This window comes from Barbus barbus (assembly GCF_936440315.1).
Source record: "Barbus barbus genome assembly, chromosome: 10".
Lineage (NCBI taxonomy): Eukaryota > Metazoa > Chordata > Actinopteri > Cypriniformes > Cyprinidae > Barbus > Barbus barbus.
The window spans coordinates 23,235,116-23,244,903 of NC_136738.1; the positions used below are offsets into that span (position 1 = coordinate 23,235,116).

General features: G+C 36.1%; 1 protein-coding gene across 1 annotated transcript; it reads left to right on the forward strand.

Annotated features, from left to right (window-relative positions):
- The first annotated feature begins 298 nt into the window (after positions 1–298).
- On the forward strand, positions 299–3,789 carry LOC306875960 (sialoadhesin-like). The gene is made up of 5 exons (XM_079426793.1): positions 299–540; positions 1,046–1,092; positions 1,403–1,729; positions 2,288–2,436; positions 3,092–3,789. Exons 2-5 carry the CDS (start codon positions 1,053–1,055, stop codon positions 3,128–3,130), a joined length of 555 nt encoding a protein of 184 aa, XP_079282919.1. The 5' UTR covers positions 299–540; positions 1,046–1,052; the 3' UTR covers positions 3,131–3,789.
- Positions 3,790–9,788: the final 5,999 nt, after the last annotated feature.

Consider the following 9,788-nt stretch of genomic DNA (forward strand, 5'->3'; position numbering starts at 1 on the left):
TCATGTTTGATTATGAATGCAAATGCGTAAACTATCAGATTACAGTATCATTTGTGAAATATGGCTGAAACTGCAGCTGCAAGATACACCTTTCTGTTAACGTAGGCTACTTCATATAGTGTTACAACGTGATCAATAAAATATTTTTTGCTGGATAGTGAAAAGTGAAAGTAAAAACGTCCTAGAAATGCAACTGTAGCGACATCTAATGGAAGAACACAATAATGTGTAATATGGCACATAGTGCTGCTCATCTTGTTCAGTCAGAATAGTTTTCTCCCAAAACAGTAAACAAGTTAAACTAGTCGTGTGTAGTGCCAGGTGCAATCACAAACCCATAAAGTTTAAGGACACGTTCAGGTAACTGACAACTAGCCTAAATTACCTATAACCCTGCGCACTCAGTCACAGCCGGTAGGATTGTGGGATGAAAATGTAGGCGCGTCACAACGACACAAACTTGACGAGTGATTCATTCACTTCGCTTTCCTCTAGAGATCGTATACATGTGCTTCCTCTGCAGCGGAATTTAAACCAAAGGTCAGCAGGATATTGCGCTTTTAGTTTTTATTACATTTCTTTACTGAACAAATTTGAATCCATTGTTTGTTGATATTGATGTATCACTGTATTCTGAATAATTTAATGCGTTTTTAGCCATCTGCAGCTTACTTGTTAGAGATTCCGATTGCTTCGACTGTTTCGCGGAGCTCTTGTTTTCAATCTAATATGCTACAGGACATTCCATAGTCATGATCGGATGACTAAATCTTTGGGGAAAAAACTATTTGGCTCTTTTTTCTTTCTTCATGTGACCGGGGGGGAAATAGGCTGTCTTTTCATCGATGCATTGAGTTGCTAGGCTTGGAGATAGTGTTATTCTTTTAACGAATGATAGCGTGTGTCTTAGGACAAAGCGCAGATGTTTGTATTTCTGTATCACTCGCATGAAACTACGCACCTTTAGCCTAGTTTGTGCCTATTGGTTTGTTTGAGAACGTGGGAATTTCCCGCATACTTTAAAACCTGCTCCTCTCTCCTCCAGGACAAACATGGAGACCTTGGCAATGCTGACACTTCTGCTCATCATGAGTGAGTCTTTTTCTTTTACATACTCTTTTTCATACATTTTATTGGTCACATTCTGTTATACATATTATTTACATTAAAAAAAGTTTGTACATTTTTTATCCATATATGAAAAAAAAAAAATTCTGGTGTTCCTTTAGAGAGCAATATATTTTTCTTCTTTTTGGTCTATCTGATAGTGCCTTTTTAAAAAACAAAACAAAAACAAATAAAAACATATTGCCTGTCTTGGAAGGTTTGTAAACTTTCCAGTGTTTGTAAATGAATTTGAGTATTTTGTCATGATAATTACTGTCTCTAATTGTTCTTGTAGGTGGTTGTGCAGTGGGACAAACGTTGAAATCTAATGTGACCGGCTATGTTGGAAAGGATGTACTTTTATCATGTAACTGTTCTAATGACTCTGAACTGGTGTGGCAGAAAGATGAGAGAGTAGTGAATGCTCATTCGCAAGACAAAATCATCATAGATGATTCCTACATGGACAGGACGCAACTCTTCATAAACAAGGAGACGAGAAACTGTTCCCTGCTGCTCCTTAACATCTCTAGAGCAGATGCAGGACTGTACACCTGTCATGCCGTAGTCAGTGTTGACAACAATGTCTGGTCAAGAAAGTCTACGGAAGTTAATTTAACAGGTGAGTTTTCTAATTATGAATTTAAGCAGATCAATAGTTAATATCTTGAAAGGAAACAGCAAGCCTCTTCCTGTTTCACACTTTCAGTGTGCTTCCCTTTTCAAAGTGCAAGTCTGCTTAGCTGTAGTCTACTAGGACTGGTTAGTTAATGACGTGTAAGAGACTCACAGGTTGGAAAAAAGCTTCTAAAAAGCAGAACTTTCATGACAACCAAAGGAAGTAGAATTTTTGCTACTGCAGCAGAACCGAAAGTTATTGCCACCAGAGAATAGCCTACGACAATATAATCAACATCACTGTCGTAATCTGATAAAATAGCTTATCTATTGAATGGTATCAGAGACTAAAGAACAAAAAAACAGTACTTGGGTTGTGTTAAAGTATAAATAATGATGTAGGCACTGAGCTGGGGTTTCAAATGCTGAGAGTTTCTAGAAACTCTGCCTATATTTCTTAATTTTTTTTTTATGTATTACAAATTAGGATTGTAAACTGTAATGTGTGGTAGTGTACAGATAATGATGACATTCATAACTCATAACATATCTCTTTTACCAGTGGAGAACGAGCCTGAAAACGGCGGCCAAATTGAAGAAAAATCTGTCACAGCTGTCTCTGTTAGTGTTCCCATTGTGGTGATAGTGCTTATACTGGCTGTTATCCTGCTTAAAATCCTACTGATCAGAAGACAACATCGGACAAACACGGTAAACAGTCAATATAATATGTTTCAATGTTTCTTTTATTATTTACTAAATGACACAAAACATCATAGCAAAAAAAAAAAACCCCACAAACATTAAAAATATCTAAAATACACTAGTCTAAGAGGTTGTTCACACCGAATGCCTGTTTTATTTTTAAACTGATTTTCTATGCAAACATGAACCGTTTATTCAGCATCTCATGGCATAAGCATCACATTTTTGAGATGTCATGTTAAGTTGCAAACAGATGAACTTAAAAATGTGCTTCAAAACACCTGACAGGCATTTTTGTTTCAGTCCGTTGCACTCCGTCCGTCTTTTAATATCAAGAATATTACCCTTACTGACGTTTGAGTTTTGCCATGATGCACTGAAGAAATCGATTTTATGACCTCTTCATATATATTTTTTATATTATTATTTCTGTTCATATAAGCTTTTTTTTAGTTGTAAAGTAAAACCTTTTCCTGTTGTGGCCCAATTCCTTGAATAGCGCTCATGGCAAAATTAAACCTACACCGTGTGTTGCAGTCACACACTTTCAGAGCACAGCTTTAGGGCTCAATGTCCTGTGTTTGACACATGTTTAATCATAGTACCTGAAACATTTCCAAAAAGCCTGACTGTGATTTATTCTTTTTCTTTTTTGCTATAGGATTTACCGGCTGAGCAACCTATGCTACAGATTGTGTGAAGTGCTCTTGCTTGACAGTTTGATGAACTAACTTCTACAGTATGTTGTAATGCAAGGTCCTTCACAACATCAATGGACAATAAGAGGCCTTAGCCTGAAACCAATGTGTTCGTATATATAGGCATTACACAGCGGTGCGTGCCGATCCGTCTCGCTTCGAGACAGATCAATGTGCAGTCTTCAGCTGTAACATGTAATTACCACTGAATTGTGAATACACTGTGAATATATATTCAGTAGGCATTTCAGTTTTGTAAATTGAAAAGATTCTCCTTGTAGGAACTATCTTTTATTCATTCTTTGAAGAACAGATGTAATAGGTAGGGGACGTGCAGTTTATATTTTGCCTTTTCCTCTCTATTTGAGACACATTGGTGGTCTTAATCCTAAACAAGCTTTCCAAATCAGATTATTTTATTGTTCATATGTGTACAGCAATCATTTACTAAGCACACATCATGTAAGCTTTTTTACATTTACTCTTGAATGGGTTGTTTTACTCAGCCTGTGCTGATTTCATTTATGTGGAAGAAATAATATGGCACTCCCTATGGGATATGTTTCCTTTTTTTTACTGTACTAAATTTCATTTACTTTTAAATGAATTCTGTAAAGTGCTTAAAACCTGCCGATGCAATAAACCTTTTACATATACAGTTTTTCTTTGTATGTATGGCCTCATATGTTACTGAATTAAGTTTTAGTACTATAATGCTGCTCACTCTGAATGGATTCCAACATAAACCAGGGCATTATTTCGCTGACACAGGATTTAGGTCAAATTTTCCAACTGTTGTGTAATGGTGAGGTTTTTTTTTTCCATCCAGATTTCCAAACTCAGCCAGCACGAATTAATGATCTTTTGTTCCTTGTCTCAGAATTTTTGGTTTCTTTCCACTGGTTTGCTTTCAGTTTCTCTATGACTTTGTTATTATAATTGAGACATTTCCATGTCTCGAATGAAGTAGTTAGAATGCACTAAATGCAACGACTAGAAGAAACACTTTTCTAGTACCATATGATCTTTATTGAGAGATTCATAAACATATAAAAACATTTAGATATATTTTGCTGTCGTAAACTGATCATTCAAAACAATTCTTTATAACTCACATGACTGAAGCTTTACAACCTGTAAGAGACTCTGCTGCAGTAGTAAAAGCGTCAGCTAAATGAATAAATGTAGTATTTGTGAGATGTTAAAGATAAAATACATACCTGTTCTAGTTCACAATTGGACATCAATGGGCACTTCCTGGTTGTAGTGAGGTCAAGAATTTACCCTGTTTTCTCTATTGGACCGTATCATTGCGGTAAATGGCTTCTTCCTTAATTTTCTTGCCAAACTAAGCTGTTTTCAGACTATGCAAATTAGTCACGTTAAGAAACCTAACCTATATAGAGAGTAATGACTGTTTTTGTCATGCTAGGTGTGCTTGATTGAAAAAATGTGCAGATTTTAGATGAAAAGCTTCTAGTAGAGGAAGTAGCTGCCAGGTGGTTGAAGATGTGTGCAAAGTTACTTTTTCAGCCTCAAGATAACTTTCACGAAAAGATCTTGTTTTCCCACAAGCTTGACGGTAAGATTAAAGAGACATTTCAAACCTGTATGATCTTTTTGCTTCTGTGGACCACAAAAAAATAGATTTGCATTTCTGAATGGTGCCCAAACATGACCAAATGCACCATATATTGCCACAGGAGCTGTATTCCATGTCTTTTAAAATCATTTGGTAGATTAGATTTGTGTGACAATCAGACTGAAATTTTCGGACTTGAAATTCTGTAATGCTATGAAGTTGAATAAATGACTCATATAAATGATTTATTTTATTTTATTTATTTATTATTGTTTTGCAATTGTGGGTGAACTTTGCTTTTAATTTAGATTCCCACACACCAGGAAGTACAGGCAGGTTTTTGAGAAACTAAAATGAGGGCACGGCATTTGGAAACAACAACAAAACACATCTAAACACACATAAAAACAAGCCATTCAGTATCTTGCCCTCGTTTAAGCCATAAAATACCAAGGTATTGCCCTTTTGATTCAACAATAGTTAATATTTGACAATGCTAAAGCTGAGTGTACATGTACTCTAAATTATTAACACTGGATTTCTGCCTCGTGAAATTGTGGCAATAATCGCTAGAAGTCTCCCCCCCCCCTTCTTTTTTGATGATGGGAAATTTGCACATCACGTGAAACCATTTGTGAAATGAAACTTTTCACAAGCTTTTTCATAAGACTCCGCTGTAAAAATATTTTGTGTTAAGTTTACAGAACACAGTAACAGAATGAAGAATGTCTCGACTGAATTGAAAATCAGTCAGCAAAGAAAAACACTCTCCTCTCTGTCACCTTGGAAAGTCCCACGGTGATGTCAGCACATGGGACATTGTCATGTGATGATGTAATTACTAAAATGCTGTGAAATGCAACAAGCTTTTTATTTACACATAACTCACCCATGTGTTTTATATTTGCCCAGATCAGTTTATAATTATACCTATTATGTTTTCAGATGTAAATATTCTGTCTGCTTCCTGGTTATTTTTATGCTGTTGCAATTTTTTTAATGATCAAAAGCAGCTCGAGTTATTAATCCATCTTCTCATGAGAATTCTATATTCTGGAAAAAAAAGAGTTTTCTGTTTCATGGCTGTGACTGCAATTTCAAAGCTTAAGTGTGCACAAACACATGATACTCCTATTCTGTTTCATCTTTTTCAAGAAATGAAAAACAATCTTTTCATGATGTGAGGTGAACAATGAGAAGTTGGCAATGTTTCTTCTTTCATAAGCTTACATAATACCCAAGTCTCCAGGAAGTTAACTGTATAAGAAAAGGAACCAGTTAGGAAAGGCTAAAACAGGACAGAGTGAAATACTTAACCTGTTTTGTGTTTGAGAAACGTTAATGTGTGTGGGAGAGATTGAGATCTTGGAAGTTTCTGTGAAACAAGCTGTGTAACATTTTATAGAAACTTTTAAGCAAAGCATATTGGCACCAACATAATTGTTGTGCCGTTACTTAAAGTGCATTAGCAATTGAATTAAGAATCATATTTCCTTAATCTTTAATGATCAAGTATTATGTACAAGGTAAACATACTCTAAATTCCAAAACTCAAAACTTCCTCCCCTCTTTAAAACGAACATTTATGAAACTGAATTGCAAATACGAATCTTTGATTTTCAGCACATTGTAGTGTTACATTTATTCATTTATCAGACATTTTCATTGAAAGTGACTCACAAGATCTAAGATACATGATTATGATCGTACAAGTTACATGCCCATGATACATATTAGGTAAACAGGCACTTGCATCCCTCAAATCATGGTGAAGGAATAAGAATGAAGATGCCACTTTTTCTTGAAACTAACTGAAACTATCGTTTACAACCTAACAAGCAGAACAAAATGGAACCATTATGTTCCATTTTATGCAAACAAGAACTCAGTCAGTTGAGCAATCCGAGGAACAGAAATGGTGCCTTGAGTATCTTTTTGTTTATCCAGTGTGAAGCCTTCCAAAAACAAGATTATCTAGCCTGAAGAACATTGCACTTGCATAGTGTGGTTAGCTCACCCCGAAAGGTCAGATTTTCAGAATACTGCAGCATATTTATACAGATTTACCCAAGAAACAGATAAGGCCTGTTTTAATTTGAACACAGGCCTTGTTTAAATATTCAACAGAGATAAAGTTCCAGCTTCATATTTCATATGTATTGTGTCTTACATGCTGTGCTCAGAAAAAGCATTAACGTGGGCGTCTGTCCTTGTCATACACTTGCTGGCACAAACTCTCCAAAACAATTCTGTGGGTGCAGAACCTCCTTTCACACTTAAAAACATACACAGAACATAAGCACAACTCTTCTAGTTCGCTACAATACCTATGTTTCCTGTATAGGTTATCTAAAAGGGCCTAAGTATATAGCGATCATTGTTGTGAGAGATGTTCTTTCTCCTCTTCCTCACTCCGCCTCTAAGGGTCTCTCTAAGACCTTGAAATAGTCTGGCTGAACCCACCACTCAAAGGAAGCAAAGTGGGAAATCAAGCCACTATGCGTTTTGATAAAAAAAAAAAAAACCTTATTCTGATTTGTGTTTAGATTCACTGCCACATAAGAAGAACATGCCTAACCATTTCCTTCAAAGAAACAAGATCATACTTTATTGAAGTTATTTAAATGAAAATTGTTTCAAAATCAAGGCTCATCAAATGTATTCTGGTCTTAAAAAAAAAAAAAAAAAAACGATCTTCAAAATCATCCATCCGTAACCCATTGTGCAAGATCCCTGTTAGTTAAAGTACCTCCTGCGTCATTTTTGACAAGTTGGGGTGTAGTATGATTTTTTAATGTGAGTCATGTTCCCTCAATATACACCTGTAAAAAATGTATGATGGGATACAGGACTGTTTATACATGTTGAACAGCAATCACTACTTCCAAGTCGATGTTGTCATCCAACGATGTTGTCATTCTTTCTCTGAAATAGCTTTTAATCGGAATGGCAATATAGTTGATTGACATCTGCCTATAGAACTGTATTAGCATTAGAATACTATACATTACAATAAAATCATCTCACACACATGAATATCTCATTCTAAAGAAAAGCAAAATAAATTCTAATTCTAATTCAAAAATGTTCAAAATTATGAAATGGTGGGCAGCCATTTATGCTGCAGCGCCCGGGGAGCAGTTGGGGGTTCGGTGCCTTGCTCAAGGGCACCTCAGTCGTGGTATTGAGGGTGGAGAGAGCGCTGGACATTCACTCCCCCCACCTACAATCCCTGCCGGCCCGAGACTCGAACCCGCACCGCAACCTTTGGATTACGAGTCCGACTCTCTAACCATTAGGCCACGACTTCCCCGACTTTAAAACACTTTGACCTACTCTAAATCACTATGGTATGCCTGTAATAGTTCAGCCTGTACCAATGCCCACACTTTCTGTCTTTGCACTTGATTACTTACGTTACGTAGGCTATTTCCTGTATTTGGTATAAGTGTTCAAGTGTTCAAGTAGGTATTGGGACAGGCCCAACATTTATATTGTAGAAATGCTGGGATGGATTTACTTGAAAACTGCATACTCCATCTGTGTGCGTTTACGTCATATCCATAAATAAATGAAAAAAGGTCATCCCAGTATATGCAGTGGAAGGTGTTGTTGCTTGAAACCACAACAAAATAATCTCAAACCGAAAGGAGCTTGCAAGCAGAAAGGGAAAGCGACAGTAACCATAATAACATAGTTTGCACAGCATCACTTACAATGAGCATTGACTAGGTGAATAAAACAATATTTATTTTGGTAACAACCTCTAAACCAGTTAATGCTTTGTATATTTGCATATGAACAGCTTAATCAAGTAATACTACACCGTTTAATTTGATGTGATACAGTAGCCTATAAATAGCAATTGTTTTGACTAATGTCAGCATTGAAAATAGCCTTGCAGTTACAGTTTTTCACAATCGCAAGGACCCATCTTTTCTTATACTTTGGTCACTTTCAAAACTCTTTACACAGTGAGCATAACAGCAGTCTATGCAGGCTAAACGGTGGATCATCTATCACTGATTTGGCCCAAAATACATTCAATTACATAAATTCCTTTCTCACTCAAACACACCCATCACCAAACTTCTATGTACCTACAGGCCAACTTAGATGTTTGCATACCATTTTACATACCATAACTTAAGTGCAAAAACTAACATAATACAATACTAAATATGACACAAATTGGCTGCAATTCAACATTACAGTGTGATATAAATTCCAAATCTAAATAACCCGAAGTGCATTACTATCAAAACAATTAAAACCTGACAACCTATACAGGTGTTTTATGAGTTGATATGAGTGATAATGTGTGTTTGTTAGGTGACTGTTATGGGATATGTGGTTGTAGGTAAGATAAACAAAGATAAGGACACCGACGATGAATCAACTCACTATTCCATTTATTAACATTTAGGCAGGACAAGGATTCAAACCAAACTGAGTGCTTATGAAGCAAATGGAAACAAAGGAATGAACGAGATAATGACAAACACACAGGTGAAAGGACTTAGCCTTAATTAACTAACAAGGAACTAATGAGGAAAACCGGAACAAAACCAAATAAGGAACAGGAAACTAAACAGAAACCAAACTGTGACAGTGACAACCTTTGCTAGTGTTGATATGAGACAAATAAGTGTAGTATTAGAGCATTTTAGATGTGAAACTTACTGCTGTGCCAAGCTGAAAATTGATAAGGAGAACCGTGTAGAGTTTTGAAAAAGTGACCTACAAGTATTGAGAATCTATCCTAGCAATTGTAAAAACCTGTAACATTTTTTTTTCAAACGACTGGTTTCACCAAGTCAAAACAACAATGACATAAGCTCCCTACCTGTTCATAAGACAATTTTGCAGATATCTTTAATTATTCTGGAAGTTTTGATGTGGCTTGTGACATTTGCACTAATAAGCTGATCTTTATCCATGTGCACCGCGGTGCCATCAGATTAATCCGTGCACAATAGCGGAGCCAAAACACAGCTCAGAATAATGTTCCTCTGCAAGTTAACATGTAGTTTTATGCTTCAGCTACAAGACAAACATAAATTACATGGAGTATAGCT